General features: G+C 36.9%; 1 protein-coding gene across 3 annotated transcripts in view; it reads left to right on the top strand.

Annotated features, from left to right (window-relative positions):
• Nucleotides 1–6102, top strand: part of LOC149244805 (uncharacterized) — a 39659-nt gene extending 33557 nt beyond the window's left edge. The window contains exons 2-8 of one of the 3 annotated variants that reach the window (XM_089375018.1): nt 4191–4233; nt 4593–4685; nt 4911–4973; nt 5100–5195; nt 5357–5437; nt 5532–5604; nt 5932–6102. In XM_089375018.1, the coding sequence (XP_089231144.1) occupies nt 4191–4233; nt 4593–4685; nt 4911–4973; nt 5100–5195; nt 5357–5437; nt 5532–5604; nt 5932–5948 (466 nt within the window). In that variant the 3' untranslated portion in view covers nt 5949–6102. Of the gene's footprint in view, nt 1–4190; nt 4234–4592; nt 4686–4910; nt 4974–5099; nt 5196–5356; nt 5438–5531 lie in introns of all 3 variants that reach the window. The other 2 variants (XM_089375019.1, XM_089375021.1) reach the window with 2 other exon arrangements.
• The last annotated feature ends 12567 nt before the right edge of the window (nt 6103–18669 follow it).

The following is an 18669-nucleotide window of genomic DNA, read 5'->3' as shown; positions in this document are numbered from 1 at the left end:
CATTGACTCTTCCCACATTCACATCATCATCGTTGTCACCCAACAATGGTCCTTTCTCTGGTTCACAAATGTATATATTTGTCTGGAGTTTCTCTGCTTCTAAAACTTTCAGTTTGTGCTTCAGTCTTCTTTCCATCAACTGTTTAATTGGCCATTTAATTGTTTTCTTTATTACCCATCCGTGTATCTGTCTTTGTAACAACTCCATTAGCACATCAAGTTGTGCCTTTAATTCAACAATCTCTTTCTCGTCATCACCAATGCCAATTTCTATGGCATCATCATGGCCTTTCTTTGGAATCTGCATCTTCATATTCTTCTCCTTTCGTGAACTTCACCTTGTTCACTGTAACCTGCAATTGAATCACTTTACCAAGTTATCTCCTCTAAACTTGGTCAATGGTTCACTTCACTTGAACCTTCTTTCTGAGCACTCCTTTGCTCCTTTGCTTCCTTCGCTGAAACAATTGCAGTATCTCTTTCAAATTGTCTTCACAATGACCAGACTTTGGGTGTCGGGCTCTGCCAATCATGCACCCATTACATCCAAGGACTCAAACTTAAACATACTTTTGACTTGACTCTATATTTCCTTTTGACTCCAGACTTCTAATTTGACGTCAACTTTTTAATAGACCTCGGGTGTCGGTTACAACCGAGAATGCACCCTTTTGTACAATAACTCAATAATTAATGGTGGACTTTAGACTCTATCTTGACTTAACTCAAGCTTTAGATATTGACTTCACAATTACAACTCTTTTCATGACTCAATAATCTTATCTCAACAATCCTTATGGTATCACCCTTTACAAAAATGCTTAAAACAAAGAACATAACTCCTTTACAAAGTCTTATATAAATCCCTCATAGCTCTCAACTTTATTTTTATGATATATATCTACCCTTCACCGAAGCATAGATCTAACCACAAACTGTCTTCAATCGCTTTGCAGCCTGCACAAATCCTGCAATTAATTCAACAAAATTAAAGTGCTTCCAATATCTCCAAAGGCTGTTGTTTCCAATTTGCTGAGGTTAACCCTTGATATTCCATGTGAAGATTTTAAATCCGTAGACTGCAAGTCACTGACATTGTTTCGGCTGACAGTTTTGGACACAGAGATCGCCAGTTTATGAGGATGAACTTTCCGCTTGCAGGCTTTTTGAAACTATTCAGGATCTAAATCCGAACTACTCCAAAATCTGTTCTCATAATCGTCTTCATCCTCTTCTTCATGGCTAGTTGGAGCTTCAATTACACTAAGAATGATGGCAGTGGCTAGAAGAGAGAAACATTGAGCAAGCAAACTAAAATTTCTAGAAAATGGCTACATATTGGTATGCATGATCAATGGGTCTAACGACTTGGTCATGAATGGGATGATGATCCTTGCAAAGCTAAATCTGAATCAAAGCAGACAACACACTTTTGCTCTTACCACGCACTGGTTCACAGAACATGAATCTCGAAATTTGTTCCACACTAGCTAAACGTCCAGGCCACAGTGACGGTCAGCTCTTGCACACAGTTCTTCAACTCCACGAGACGTCTGCAGACTCTCCACTGCTTTCGTTGTGTTGCTCTATCCAACTAAAATGTGAATTCATTCATGCAAATACGCTTCTAGCCATACATAGAAGCACGCAAGCTCTACGCAGGCAACGAATGTCTTACTAATTTCCTGGACCAAGGCTCAGAATGATTTGAGCAGAACTAAACTGGCAATGTATATATTGAAAACTGCCACTTTCATGGAGATTGTGATTAAAACCAACCAATCAATCAATATGGAACATGAATAAATGAATGCCTCTATTGATACATACAATACAGTCAAACATAATCAAATCTCCCTTGTTTATACAGGCATAAACGATACCTCCTCGTGAAATGATCGCATAAAGATTTTCCAAAAAAACTTTTAGAACAGTATGACGTGGAGCACACGATGTGGAACAACACGCTATGGACTACACCGTTCAATGCATATCTGTGGACCACTCAGAACTTTATAGCCTGGTTTCTCCACACAGCCATTGTATGTATTTTCAAGGTAATCCACAGAGGGAAACCCTGCGGGTCCGCATCACCTTTGGCCGTAATCGTTCAAGAGCCCAAGTTGTCTGCAGCTGTGTAGAATCCAGAAGACACGCAGTCAAGCAATTGCAAATGTGTTTTAGGCCAGATTACATCCTTCACGAGTGACTGCAGGCACTACACTACGTAGAAATCAATGGAATTTGTACAGGTACACTACGTAGAAATCAATGGAATTTGTACAGGTGCTTTGTAGAGATCGATCATCTTTATAGCTAAGACAAAACCTTCCCATATAGAAAGCGGTCAGATATCCAAGGATGCAAGCATCCGATATCTTATGCTTGCCATTCCATCTTAAAATTAGCAGACGAAGATGCTTCTGCAATTATGTAAGTGGTATCAAACGCAGCTAGCCACCAATCTAGTCCCAACGCAAGTTATAAGCTCCGATACCAAAATTTGACGCAGGTAAAATAACATCTAACCATAGGGTCTTCACAAATACACATAAAATTGAATTGAAACTCACACTAAGCATATACACATAAAAATCCTCAAAAAATGATTAATTAATAAAGAAAATATTTACAGGAGAAATCATGGCCTATTCATGGCCTCTCATTCCTCACACTTACTTTTTTACCTCCTACATGCCTCATAGGCTCACCTCAATTAATACAAATGGATTAGAACCCAAGTAGGTTCTAGATGCCTAAACTAACTCCCAAAATATCTCTGTTGGTCCCTAAAATCTCTCATCCAATCCCTTATCCCTATAGATAAAAGCTAACTAATCCATAATCTTCTCAAATCTTCCACAATACTCTCGAATCTTCTCCTATTTCCAAGAATTATCATTTTCTCTTAAAATCTATAGGAAAAATACATTAATTAATTAAATCCTAGCTTTCTAAACTAACTCCCTAAGTAAACACTTAACCTAGGTTAGATGCATCTGCATCACACCTGAACCTTTAGCACATCAATGTGCGAGTGCAACTGGAACGTATTTGAAAAAATTTACACTAAAAAATGTGCAGCAGTTTAGAACTTCGACTAAGCAATTACAATTATTATCATTTATGATCTTTTGACATTGATTTCCCACGGCTTATGATTTGGTATCTGTCCACTACAGTGGTCGACTTGATGTGGACGCCATTTCCTTGGACAATGTTAACATATTGTTTGAGTGGAAGGTGGAGTACGAAGCACCTGTTATGGAGGAGGCACTAGGATGGTTAGAGGAGGAACAACAATATGCACAGGGGGCCAGAGACATCATGGAGGGTGATGTGGCAACATCAGAATGACCTCTACAGATGTTGATAAAGTGTCACCCACTAGTCGACATCAGACCTTCTATTGGCAAGAGAGTCATGACCTTTTCCCATAAATGATAGCTAGCTGCTAGACTTGTCATTGTAGATGACTCATAATGATAAAGATAAATTTATATGTTTGATGTCATTTTATGCTGGTTATCCACTTTCAAGTTGTTTATTTGACGGCTATTGGGGTTTAGGATTCAGTATTGATTTTGATGTATCATTTTTTATTTTGTATTCACTACATCACACACACATATATATTGGTGTTTTTTCCATATTTATGTGCCAATGTTTTTATTTGATGTTGTTGGTTTACATGTTTAAGAATCTGAAAAAAAAATATTTTGTATTTTTAAATGCTTGCTGCAGTTTGCCAATCGTTTCTGATTTTCTGCCGATGTTTTTGAGAAGTTGTATTCTGGACCCTTGTTGATTTTTTTGCCCTGCCAAATTTTTCAACAATCCAATAACACCTCCATAGTGGTTCATTTTTTCATAAGCTTGAAATTGGTGTTCTTTTAGCTTTGCAGTGTCTGCGAAGAGTTCATGTGATAGTTTTATTCGTATCTCTAATTTTCAAACATTGGTCAAACCAAAAACATTGCAAATACATTATGATTATTAGTAAAATATTTACAAAGAAATATAACTTTTAATAACAAGGAAGAATGATAAATATAACATAATATTTGAAACTCGAATCTTGTAACATGGATTTCATGGCCTCTCAGCTTCTTGATTCACAGCCTTAGTTCATCTGGATTTTTGTGTGAGAGATTACAACTAATTAAGTTGTTTGTTTTGCCTGGCTGCAGGGTTGACTCTCGCGAGAAAAGGCCTGTTGGTCCAAGACTTAATGTATGCTCTGTGAATGTCCTCTATTGCAAATTCTGAAGGAGGAAGTTATTGAGACCTTAAGGCACTTATAAATTCTAGAGAACTTATGGCTTGGATATGTCCGTTTTTCTGATTTTTCTCAATTTAAAAATTACTTGGGATTTTGATCAAAGCATTGTTTCCATTGTTTTACAGAAACAGTTATGATGTGCTATTGTACAATTATAGATAGTCTTTCTGATTTCCCTCAATTAAATTTCTTGGGGTTTTGATCAAATAATTGTTTCCATTTTTCTACAGAAACAGTTTATGGCGTGCTTTGTACCACTATAGAAAATGCTTATACTGCTTTTCTAAGGAATCTTTTATGTCTATTTCAGCTGACTGTGGAAGAAACTATACAGTGCCAGCTTGAGGCACTAAAATATAACAATGAGCCATATCAAGACCATGGGGTGGAAGTGATGTACAGGGTAAAAAGATTATGATTCTTGCTAATCCGAGGAAAAATCTTTAGTTTGAAGTCTAGCTAGTTTTTTCTGGCATGCTTTTAAATAGTGTTAGATTGGTGAATTCTGCTGCTTATGTTAAACTTCAGGAATACAATCTTTCTTTGCTCAGGTGGGGGCTGTATGTTAAATTATACTATAAAGTTTATGGCCTTGATGCAAGGTTACGTTTTGGTTTGATAAATGCAGTTTGCCAGTTTTGACCCTTTTGAGCGTTCCAAATATTTTGGACCAGATTTTGATCTTGGTCAGGTGAGTAGGCATTATGACTATGTTTTGCTGATATTTCCCTTTATTATATGGAAGATTAACATTTTATTTATATCTTGATCCTAGCAATGATTGGGTGAATTCCTGATTATGGATTATTCTGTTCAGTTTGAAAGATTCAGGCGCATATTCCACCATTCTGCATACAGAGTGTTGCTTTCTCACAAGGAAAGAAAGATATTGAGCAGCTTGTATGTCAGGGAAGTAAGTGCATATTTGAAACTAATCAAGTCACTAAGGCCATGATATTGTTGTACAAATTTTAATATCAATTGATTCTCAGGAACATACTTTGTTATTTCTCTGTACAATGTATCTTTATTAACTTTTGGCTGCACTGTGAATTTTTTTCTTATTTTATTAAGCAGAACTGCTTCAAGCAAAGGGTTTGGATGAGAGGATTGCGTCCGGAGGAGGAAGAAATATTTGAGTTTACCATGGTTCAGGTGTCTCTTCTCATCTTTCGAATGACATTTTCTCTTTTGTGGTTTATCATCAATGTAATTAGTTTGCACTTAACAATCTGCTCTCTTTGTCCAGCCGGTTGGCGGTTTTTGGGATGGCTATTGGCTGACTGAAAGTCTGCGCCATGATGGTGAAGGTGTTACAAGAGGTATAGCTTACTGATAACAAAATACATGGCCTTTTGGGTGGTAAATCATTGAGGTTTCATCCTTGGGAAAATTGTACTTTTGTAATATTTTTACCATGTTGAACTTGTTTAGCTGAACATTAGTCTTTGCTCAATGTTTTAGCCATTGTACATAAAAGGGTAAAGAACATATACTATTCATGTAATATTTGTAATATAGTGGGACAAGTCTGGTACGTATTCAGTATTGTTTTCCAAGAAATGCATATCATATGCATTCACAAGGCTGCATCTAAAAATGCAGACTTGTTGCTAAACTACTATCTTGGTTCTCATTGTTGTTGTCAGATCTATCCTCCCGCTAAATTCTTACGGATTCAGTGCGGTTCTATAAAGATCTGTGCAGAATCATAACAGATGCGACCTGTATTGATTATATCATTTATCCCCAGAAAAAGAAAGAAAAGTTGTATAAAGGAAAACTTTTGATACATATGTACATCAAATAGATTTTTTTTTAACATTTTTTTTAATCTTTCCTTAATTTGGGTATTTTGAAAAATTATACAAGGAAATAGCTCTGATGAGTGGAAAAACTTTTACCGCACATCAAATAAATTCGAACTATTCAACTAGACCATGTAATTGCCAACTTGACAGTCATTGTGAATGGTTTGATAGCTGAACTGAGTAAAACCAAATCGTAGATTGAAATCAGTTAAAGCAACATACCTAAAGGCATCTTCATACACTTAAAGAAGAGATCCTCCATTTCTAAAATTGTATTTTTCCTTAGCAGCATTTACCTGATGTCAAAGTTCAGAAGGCATCCTCATTCGAGTTGAAATATGTCTAATTTGTCTGTAATTTTTTTGTACCTTTTGGGGTTGGTTTGTTTATATTGTCACATATATCTAGCATTACATTATACATTCGACATTTTTCCTATGTATTTTTATGTCATTTCCAGTGCCACTGTATCCAGATTTTACGAAAGTAATACATCTGAATTTTTATTATGCTATTATATTATTCTTTCCTTTATGAAAACTTTGGCTTCCTTTGGGGTGCCCCAGGGCATCTACTATGCTTCTTTGCAAGTCTGTGTACTTTTCGATGAATTAACTCAAATTTAAGCTTTTAATGAAAGCCCTATATACTAATGTATTTTGCAAGGGCATATTTTGTATCATGAAAAATTGTACAGTTTGATACTGTTATGAATATAAACAAGTGCTCCATAGTAGCTAGTTCTTGCTGTTTAGTTTAAAATATATCTAAATTTTATTATGCTATTATATTATTCTTTCCTTTATGAAAATTTTGGCTTCCTTTAGGGTGCCCCAGGGCATCTACTATGCTTCCTTGCAAGTTTATGTAATTTTCAACGAATTAACTTAAATTTAAGCTTTTAATGAAAGCCTTATATACCAATGTATTTTGCGAGTGCATATTTTGTATCATGAAAAATTGTACAGTTTGATACTGTTATGAATATAAACAAGTGCTACATAGTAGGTAGTTCTTCCTACTAAGTTTAAATATAACTAAATTAAAATATAGGTTATTCTTAAATAGGTTATTTTTATTATTAATTTGTGAAAGTATATGGTGTGATTTTTTAGTGATGTAATAAAGATTTGAACAAAGTTAATAAGATATTTATGGTGACCATTTTGATAAGATGTAGATGTGATTCACTATGATGATTTATTAAATATTTAATAAATTAAAATTAAAAAAAATGAAATTAAAAAGTCAAAATTAAAATGGATAAAATTTATCTGTTATATGACATCTTAAGAGTCACTCATTATCAATTGATTCAATGTTTTTTAAAAGAAATGGTAAAATTTTATTTCAATAATTACATCTCACAATATATATTCATGTTAATGCACATTTACAGATAAAAACTCAATAAATAAATTTGTATGCCAAATTAATATACCAAAATTTGCAATTTTATGGAAATTTTTTTATCTAGAAAATTTATGACTGTCATCTCTCTAAATAAAACAATGCATAAAAAATGACTTTTCATTAGGACAAATTAACATAAAAATCATTTTCTTAAAATAAATTACAATAATATCTTAAATTATTATGTATCTCAAACATAACTAATGTATTTTCTATCGTGTGTGGAAGGTTTCTGGTTATTATGTGGAAGTGTCCATTGTTTTGATTTTTAAAACATAAATTTGCTTTGTGTAAGTCATTATGATGCAAGGTATAAATTACATTCTCTGCAAATTTTAGAGTACACATCTTTAAGATAGTCCTTTTTAATTTCTATTTATGGTCTCATAGAAAAGAACTTGTAAAGCCCATTACAGCTTGAAATGGCAAATGAAGTGAAAAGAAAAAATTATAATATGGTGATATGGCGGGGAGGGTTAATTGTTGATCGAAGGATGCGAGTGCTGTGTAATGATTGATTTTAGTGTTTAGAATGCAAAACAGAGGTAAGAATAATATTAATATGACTATATGGCAAGTAAGAGATAATTTTATTATATTATATGTGTTTGTGTTAGGTAAGAGGTTAGGTTGAGGGCAGTGAGCTTATCATCTAATATAGAGAAATTGTTAAGGATATTTGCAGATGTGCAGTACGGGGTCTTTAGGTTGGGATTTAAGACTCATGAGTAGGGATGAAATTTATTGCGAGTCAAACGTACATTATTGGCACATCCAAATTCTAGAATGTTGATTGTGGCTAAGTAAAGATGCAATTAACTAAAAGATAACTTATTTGAATGCCATTAAAATGCCAGAAGTGGGTACATTTTAGCAGTGAATGAGGACGACAAGACGTGAACCATCTCATTTAATATATTTGCCTTGCAGTAGTATGTTTCTGAACTTTCATCTTTCTGTCAAATTTAGAAGTTTGATGAGGATTCTATTTTGTATGTTTTAAGTCATTATGATGCAAGGTATAAATTACATTCTCTGCAAATTTTGGAGTACGCATCTTTAGGACTCGAGTCCTTTTTAATTTCTATTTATGGTCTCATAGAAAATAACTTGTAAAGCCCATTAGAACTTGAAAAACATGTAATTTATACCTTGCATCAAAATGACTTTAAACATTTTAGCAGTGAATCATCTCGTTAAATACATTTGCCTTGCATGAGTATGTTTTTGAACTTTCGTCTTTCTGTGAAATTTAGAGGTTTGATGAGGATTTGTGCTTTGTAGAAGCCATAAATGCCTACCTTGCAAAGTGATGTAACCCTCGTACTCTAGCTATAATTACACAATAGGATCGATAAGATGATAGCCAATCAAAAGTATGAAAATATTTTAAAAAATAATAATTTTTAATGTGCAATGTTAGACTATACAAAATGTGAAATTTTTTTTAGTCAAAACCCAAACTAATATGGGTTTGACTAAAAACCCAATTGTGGAAGGAATAATAATAATTAATAATGATTAGACACTAAAGAGGAATGTCTTAGGTAGATAAGCGTGTCTTAATTTGTAAACATATGATATCATATCTTTTGTACATTCAACATTTCTTATATAAATATATTACTTGTCCTATAACAAACATTCTTATATTCTAGATATTCTGAATATTCAGCTGTGTATACAAACTTTGTTTGTTACATTGGTATCAGAGCAGCATTCTTTGATCTTGGCCTTTGGTTATCAACTCTTCGTCAAGTTCGTTGTCATTTGATTGAGGCTTTTAGCTAAACAAGTTTTGGAGGTTCTCCATTTTACCATTATGTCTTGGGCCATAATTTTTTATTATTATAAAAAATAAAGATATAAAAAATTATATATATGTGTGTATGATCATTAGTTGTGTACATAATGTTATTGACTAGATTCCCACGGTACGCAGCCGCAACCACCCTACCCAGGGGTTAAATTTGACGGGTCCCCCTGCCCATCACGAAATTTTTTCCTGACGACTTTATTTTTAAATCGCCCTTCAGATGACTTTTGATATTTATTTCTGCCTTGCATAATATTTTTTATATATAAATTTTACTTTATATTAAAAATATTTTGACAAATGAATTTTGTACAAATTTCAAGAAAGGATATTAATGGGAATTGTGAAAGTCAAGGCAATGTAGGTGTTCGAATTCATAATATATGATAGGGTTAAAAATGAAGTAAGAGTTGTCAAAGCAAGAAACCCAAGTCAGTCCGTTATTTAAGTCCATTTTACTTCCACGGGTAGCTTGTGTCACATAATTTAGAATATTTGAAATATTTTAACTAAATATTCTAAATATGGCACTCCATAACTAAATAGGTTGGTAATGGAATGACAATCCATATTCTCATAACTCCATATTAGCAAAACCTATATTTATGGAGTTATAGAGTGTAATATTCTCATAAGAAAAACACTCCATAACTTTGATAAACAAACCCCTAATAATCTAATGTAACAGATTCATAGTTTATATCCATGTCCCATTTTATAGATATATGTTTTATCAAATTTTCTGCAATTTAGAAATGTATAAGGTCATACAATCTATCTATTTCCAAGAAAGCGATGCAATACGAGGATCAAATCTTCCTCAGTATATTATTATATTTTTATTATAAACCACGTAATTTATATTTAATTAATATGCATTAAGGCAAGTTTTTAACTGATTTAGGAATTCCATTGAATAAAAAAAAACTCTAAATTTTTCCATAATGCAAAATACATTTTTTTCTCTTTTACAAAGAAGTGATTTCAATTTGGTTTCTTCTAAGAATTTATCTTTTAGGAATGTCATTCAAAGTGCAATTTTTAAGTATTTAGATGTTTTGTTTTGTAGTTGGCATTCACCTTTTTGGCATTGGTCAGAAAATTATCAATGTTGGACATGTGTTCTCCAACACCCAGTGGAAAACCTTTACCGTAATTGTTGTAAATAAAATACTCACAAAAAACAACTATTTTCTAGATTCAAACTTGGAATGTCTAACTAGCTTGTCCCAATAGAGTTTGACTTCGGAGTAACTTGGAGATATTATTATTTATAATCTCAACTAACCTAGTCTATTGTTTTTAAAAGATAATTAAGATAAAAATAATGTACTCTGAATAAAAATGCAATGAATAGCCTGGAAACACAAAGAAGAAAAAAAAACTGACATATTAAAAAAAAATTCCCTTAAATGTTCTTTGCCAACCAAACCCACCTTAACATTCAAGACTGTCGCTGATCCAAATAAATTAACAAACAAGTTTACAAATAGCCTTATCTTCAAAACCGCAAACACTCATCACGCATTGCTTCTGCTACATGAAAAAGGGCGAGGAGAAAAAGTTGGGCATACCTGAACACCGTGCCATTAACCCAAATCTGAAGAAGTCTTTACTCGGATAAATGCTTACTCCTTCTTTGAACGCTGGAGTGCTTGTATTTCTGTTTATTATGGTATGAAACTCTGTACCAGGGATATTATAAAATTCCCAAAGCGTTTAGAGAATTTCAAGGCACAAGTAAGAGAATTGAGAATGGTAAACGCAACTCTCAAATCCACTTTTCTTGCAACAGTGATCTTCCCGCCCTTTGTGAGAGTCATCTTCCCGCTTTCTTTGTGAGCTTCGATGTAATTTTCCCTTTGTGAGAGTCATCTTCCCGCTTTCTTTGTGAGCTTCGATGTAATTTTTTTAGTGAAAGAGCTTTCTTTGGCATCCATAAACTTTTGTTTAATACCATAATGGGAAATCAAAATCAATATTCTATTCAATTAATTCAGAGCAAAAGGTTTTAGTTTCTCTGCACCCAAAGTGATAGAATAATAGAATCACCTGATATCAAATCTGATAGATTGAATAATAAATATAGCTTCACATCAAATCTGATGAATTAAATGCCGAAGATGAGAGTTGGAGTGCGCCAGTCTGGAGTAAATAAATATAAAATAAAATATGTATATATAATTGAAACTTTCGATTTTCTTACCTGCCCGTCATTTTGACACTTTTATAAATAATTAGCCAGTTAACCATGACGGGTTTATTTTGCAGTAAACAGTATTTTACGGTTAAAATGGGCAAAAACGGGTAAACGGGCGTCAATTTTAACCCCTGACCCTACCTGTCTGTCGCTTAATAGACCTTTGCCATCGCTGTCTTCTCTTACCACCACTGTCACCATCAACCAATGTAGTCAGTCTGTTGTCTTTCTTCTTGACCATTTGACTGGAACACATGACAATCATGAGCGTTGTGAGAGGCACTCTTGGGAGAGGTACTGTGAGAGAAGCGTTGTGACAGAGTTGTTGGGAGAGGCGCTGTGAGAGAAGCGTTGCGGCAGAGCTGTTGAGAGAGCACTGCGAGAGAGTGTTGTTGGAGAGAGGTGATTTGAGAGAGAGGCGTTGTGATAGAGATGCTGGGAGAGTGTTGTGAACTTTTAATAGACGTGTATGCTGCTGTCAATCTCAGTGATTGTGAGAGTGCTCTAAGAGAGGCGTTGCGAGAGGGAGCTTTGAGAGCGCTGTTGGGAGTGTTATGAGAGAGGCGCTGTGAGGGAGGCATTGTGAGAGACAACTGTGAGGAAACTGTGAGGCGCTGCGAGAGAGCGTTGTGAGGGCAGGCTGCGAGAGAGTGTTGGGAGGGCGAAGCTGTGAGCTACGAGAGAGTGTTGTGAGGTGTTGTGAGACTGAGAGAGCTGTGAGATGCAAGAGAGTACTGTGGTGAGCTATAGGGTAATTGAAGGAATAGGCCAGCTCCACAGTTTCGGTTTTTTTCAACTGAAGGGGCAGGTCAGGCTCGCACCTCTCTCATTTACATATTATTCTTAGCATGTTTTAGGTTTGAAGATTTTCATTTCAAATCTTCAAACTAGAGCTCTATAAAACTGGGTCCATTAAACCTTTGTTAATAAGAAAATTTTAAAGGCAAAAGCATTTTAGTATGGAGACAATGGGGTTTAGTGCAGAAAAAACATTGGTTTTGGTGGAAAACAAACATCCAGAAATCTCGGAGGTAGAGAAAGTCATATCAAACAGTTGGGAAATAGTAAACGGATTCCAAATGAAAATACCAGGTTTCATTCTAAGGGGGTTGTAAGAGGAGGGTTGGTGCACACCTTGTAACCACACTTTCCCAATATTAGGAGGAGATAGGGAGCCCTACCTAAACACTCTTACTAAGAATGTAAGCGGGGCTTGGAGCCCCCTTTTGCCTGCGGTGGATAAAGCCAAAGCATTCGACACAAAGGAAAAGTTGATTTTTGTGAATGAGAAGCAGTGCAAGGGGATTTTAAGGCACAGACAGGCCAAAAAGATGAGACAATCATAGAGAAAAAAATTCACTTGGATCTTACCGAAATCAGCTAAAAGTAATGCAAGTGTTACAACCAAGTTACAATTATTAGTAGAGGAACATGCAGGGCTGAGGGTGGTCAACAGTAAAAACAAGGCTATCTTATCGGCACATGAGGGGTCTAGTCCAATGCAGGGTGAAATCAAAGTTACACCAGCAAATAGAGAAGAAAAAAACATGGACACATACAACCCCACAACCACTCTGTTATTATGGTCATCTGAGCTTTATGTATGCAAACTCATGAGCATGAAAAAAATAATTGAATTCATTGAGCTAAAAGGACAATTCGATCATCTTAAGTTAAAAGAAATTTCAGAGGCCAATCAAACACTTGAAAAGGAAAACAAGATCTTCAAAGAGCAGGTAATAAACTTTCAAAGCATCCAAGATGCAGGTGACAATTAAGGATAGTAAGGTGGCAGCCAACTAGGTTGGCGTGTGGCGAGACCACATGGCCTCCCGCAGGTTGGCATAGAGGTCCAAAAATGGCATTTATAATTGCCATAAATGTACCTTATGCGAGCGCTACCTCCAATCTGTTAACCGCCATCAACCTCGGCTCAATGCAAACATGAATTCTCGAGAGAATTTCACCTCTGCTTCTGCCTATCAACCTCTGCAACCTTTGCCACTGCAATGCCTCTGCCCTCAAGCCGTGACTATACCCAGCTCCCGCACCACCACAGGGAGACGCTGCCACCTCCTTTGCTGCATTGATTTCGGCCCGAGCATCCACTTCACCCATAGCCTGGATTGTCATTTTATCTTCCCTTCGGCCCTGGCTGCTCACCCCTCTGCTGAGCAGTCTGCAAGCTCCATTGTGTCGTTGCACCCCATTGTGCCCAATTCTGGAAGAAATTCGCATACGCCTGCAGACAGTATGGTGCGACACCGTATGCGCAGCCATAGGGGCGGGAGCCGAGGGAGCCTGAGTCGCCCCCAGCACTCTCCTGCTTCGGATACCACTTCCTCTCTGGCTGAGCAAATCCCTGGACGTTACCCAAATACGTGCAGTGGAAGAGGTCGCCTCCACTCGATGGCCTCTGCCTCGCCTCCCAGCAACTTCCCTTCCATTTCTGCCTCGCCTCTCAGAGGCACTCCACCCATTCCTCAACTGCATTCCCAGAATGCCCAATTCACCTTCCGCTCTACCCTAAACTAGCCCCTCATCACGACCACCATAACCATTCTCTTTCATGAAGCAAAGATCATTGAGGAACAAGCCACTGAGGTTGGTGGATGCACCAATGTAATTGAGGAGAAAGGAACGACGGGGGTGGCAGCACTAGGGAAATTGGGGTATCGGACATTGCTAGTGGTGGGCACACCACAACAGGGTGCAACCACACCAAAGCCATACCAGAACTGGCTCAGACGAGCATTCAAGGAGCAGGGGAGCAGAAGACAAGACATGCAGGGAAGGAGGTGAATTGGGTAATGGACAAATATTGTTGTCTCGTTGAGGAAGAACACCAGGCATTGCAAGCAGGCAACATGGAGACCTCGCTTCTGGTAGGTGGCGACATGGAGGAGTACAGGTGCTTCATCGTGGAGGAACACCCTCCATCTCCACCACGTCCCTAGTCTGCCACCTTGATGCCGCGTGTCCGCCTCATTGTTTGCCACCTTGCTGCCACTCAACGCACCACGCGTCTGCCACACAGTCTGCCACTCAGCATGCTACGTGTCTCAGGTTTTTTGGGACTCTGTTTTTCAGTTTTTTGTTTTCAATGGGTTTTGGTGAAAAAACTATGAGTTTTTGGCTCTTTAGTTGGTTTTTTTTGTCTCATTAGATACAATGATAAAAACTGGATGCTTTGCTGGTTTCCCATGCGTGGGCAACAAGCTAATTCTCTAAACTCTTTTTTGTTACAGATTGGTTTCCCTTTTGGGCAGTTCAGATCCAGACTCTGCTGGTTGTTGCCATTCCTCTGGCATAGCTAAGTACAGGTTCCGGCCTCAGTGTATGATATCTTTTTTTCATTAATAGAATTAGTATAACTTAGAAAAAAAAACTTTCAAAGCAATTTGGAAAGAGGGCAACAAGAATTAGTCACATTGAAACAAGAATTAGAGCAAGCAAAAGTGGTAGAGGAAAAAGACACAGGGACAAGGACAACTAACAAAGAAATTCAGATGGAAGAGCTTTAGTCAACAACTACAAACGGGGAAATGAAAGAAAACAAAATAAGACAACAAATGTTAGAGGCTAAATCTTGGGCTCAAATAGTAAAGGAACCATTGGTTGAGAAAAAAGAAACCATAGAGAGCCAAATCAAGAGATAAATAAGAGAATAAAAAGATAGACAAGACAAGGCCACAAATTTCATCATCAAAGGTTTGAAGGATTATGGATAGAGAGAAAAAATATTTTAACAAGGGATTTTCTCAAGGATGAATTGAAATGGACAAGTTACATTCAACGAGAAAATATGATACGTAGGAAATAAGAAAGCGGAAGGAATAGACATGTGAGAGTTACTTTAAGAAGCACAAAAGACAAAATAGCTATCCTAAAAAATAGGGGGCTACTTAGAGGCACTCACATTTATCTAGATGATGACTTGACATGGGACCAACAGGAAGATTGAAGGAAGGAATGGGAGAAGGTGAAAGCAACAAGAGAAGCAGGAAAGTGGGCATGGCTGAAAAATGGGAAAGCCCAAATTAACGAGCATTTAACAAATCACAAATAGGGATTCGCCCCCCTGGGAATATCTAAGCATGGTAAGTTGGAACTATAGAGGTTTTCCATGGAGGAGAGGACCAGGATTGGGGCCCATAACAGAAGGGAAAGACATCATTATCCTTTTAGAAACCCATGAGCATGAGGGCTGCAGGGTTCCAGAATATGAAGGTTTCAATAAAGTTTCAGTGTGGAATGAAGGAATAGGAACTGGTAAAGGGAACGGAGGGATCACAGTTCTAATAAGAGAATCGTGGGGTAGAATAGTAAAAGTGGAAAAAGAAGATCCAAATAAGCAATTTATATGGTTGAGTATAACTAACAACAAAGTAACATTCAGGCTGGCTGCATGTTACTTTGCCCCAAAAAATTCAAAGTTTTACAAGAAGACAAATTTAGATAATGAAGACCCTTTTGGTGCTTTGAAAAGAGATATCTCTGCCTTCAGGATGTTAGGAGATATAGTGTTAATTGGGGACTTTAATGCTAGGACAACAAACAATCAGTCTATTCAATTGGGAAGTGATGAGAATATGGACAACAACCTTCTTTGGTTAGAGGAGATTGAGGATCACATGTGGACAAGGACCTCTCAGGATGGGAATGGGAGTGTGTCCCACTTTGGCATTGAGTTGTTAGGCTTATGTAGCCTCTACGACATGGTTATTTGCAATGGCATGAAAGCTTGGCCAAGATCTAGTGGCATCACATGTAAAACTTACAATGGTCAAAGTGTGGTGGATTATGTGATATGCTCCCAGAGCTTGATTTGTAATTTGTTGGATTTCAGGATTGGGGCTTGTCCCATTGAGATGAATTCAAACCATTCGCCTCTCTTTATTAAGTTGGGCATGTGCACAAGTGAGCTACAGGAAGTGCAAATCATACAATATCAAAATAAGGCACATGCAAGTGGAAGAATCCTCATAAACCAGGGAAATCAAGAGCTATTTGATGCAACTATGGAACAACACTTTCAGGTGACAAAAAACAACATTGATGTCAAAGAAGATAGTGTGGGAACATAGTGCTTCTGCAGCAGTATATTGATCCCCCTAATACACAAATCCCTAGAGGTGTGCAAAAGATCTCGGCCTAGGAAGAAGGTCTCAAACACCTTTCCAACTAATCCTTGGTATGATGAAGAATGCAAGGCAACTAAAAGGTCGCTTTAGAAGGAGACAAATAATGAAACCCTGAAGAAGTATAAAAATCTGATTAAAACAAAAAAAGTTGTGTGGCTGCGGGAAGGAAGGAATTAATTACTTTGGGAAAGTACAACCCCAAAGGGTTTTGGCGGGAGATAGAACAAAAGACAAAGAAAATAGATAATAATATATCAGCTATGTAGTGGTTAGATTATGTAAAGCTCCTTTATGAGAGAGATCAAGAGAAAAATATTTCCCCCGTAATCAACTCTACAATCGAGTTATTCTCAATGGAGGAGGTCAAGCAGGGTATAAAAAATTTAGCAAGTGGTAAGGCTCAAGACATTGATGGTTTGCAGGCAGAATTTTTAAAGTGGGGTGTTGAGACCTTGGCTCCAATCATTAAAAGGATATTCAATAGGGTCACACAAGGAAATTTTCCAGTGGAATGGACTACAAGTGTGGTTATCCCTCTTTACAAAAGTGGAGACATCAATAATCCCACTAATTACCGCACTATTATGGTCAACCCTCTTCTTGGAAATTTGTTTGAGAGCATGCTAGAGCGCAAAATCAACAACTAGGCAGAAAAAAGGGTAAAAGAGTTCAAGCTAGTTTTAGGCCAAGGCACTCTACCATTGATCATTTCATCACTCTTAGGCACTTCATCGAAAAGATTTGGGACGTCTAGAGCGTGGAGGCCTTTTGCTGCTTTGTTGACTTCAAGAAAGATTTTGACACTATCCCTAGAGATAAGCTTTGGAGAAGAATGAAAGAGCTCAAAATTCCAAGGGAGTATAGAGCAACCGTGCATAAACTTTATGATAAAGTTAACACAAATATCAAAACTAAGGAAGGCTTCTCTGAATGCTTTGGTAGTGACATAGGGTTTAAGCAGGGGTTCCCTCTTTCCCCCACACTTTTCGATTTATATATTGATACGCTGGAAGAATGGGTGAACAATGCTAGTGGGGAGGGTGTTCAATTAGCAGGATATGTAGTGAAGCTGCTTTTGTACACAGACAATCTTATTCTAACTGAAAAATCTCCTCATGGTTTGAAAAAGCATTTGAAAGCCTCAGAGTTCTTCTGTTAAGAGGTGGGGATGCAAGTAAACACTAGCAAAACTAAAGTCATGATATTCTCTTTGAAGCGGAAAAAACAACAAGTTAGCTTTATTTTTGAGGGAAAAGCCTTGGAGTTAGTGGAAGAGTACAAGTACCTGGGAATTGTTTTTCACAACAAGCTCAGTTGGGAGACAAGAGGAACTGAAATGATTTAAGGGGGATGGTGAGCTTCTTACCTTCTTCAGAGTAATGGGATTGGAAAGCCAACAAAACTCTTTTTGGACTCTTAGTTACTCCGGTTGTCCTCTATGGGTGCGAAGTTTGGGGGAGCAACATGTCAGACAACAAATGGAGATAGGTAGAAAGAATTCAAAAACACTTAATCACTAGTAATCTTAAAGTCAAATCAATTGTGCCATATGAGATCTTACTAGTGGAGGCTGGTTTGTTTTCGATGGAAGCTTTAACAATCATTCGTTTGTTAATGTATTTAAAAAAGGTAGATGGCATGGATGAACACTGATGGCCCAAGTTGATTGTGGCATAAGAGTTAAAGCGTAGGAAGAAAACTTGGAGGAAGCAAAATGACAAGTGGATGGGAAAATGGGGAATCAATTGGCCAGATTGTCCTAATTCTAACGTGGAAATAAAAAATTAGGTACTTGAAAAATTCAGGACTGCCATGTGGGAAAAATAGGTTGGTCGTAAAAAAATGATATATGTCAATAATTTCAACCCAACATGGTCGCATAATGAAAAGACCTATTTGAGTGCCGCAATCAAGGGAAAGACTAAGATTTTAATAGCACAACTAAGGACCGAATCCCATCATCTTAGATGCGAAAACAGGGAGATGGGCAGTTCCTGTTGGAC

The sequence above is a fragment of the Pinus tabuliformis genome, chromosome 8 (assembly GCF_031772625.1).
Source record: "Pinus tabuliformis cultivar Carrire ecotype Pingquan chromosome 8, CPIR1, whole genome shotgun sequence".
Taxonomy (NCBI): domain Eukaryota; kingdom Viridiplantae; phylum Streptophyta; class Pinopsida; order Pinales; family Pinaceae; genus Pinus; species Pinus tabuliformis.
This window is presented reverse-complemented; position numbering and strand designations above follow the sequence as displayed.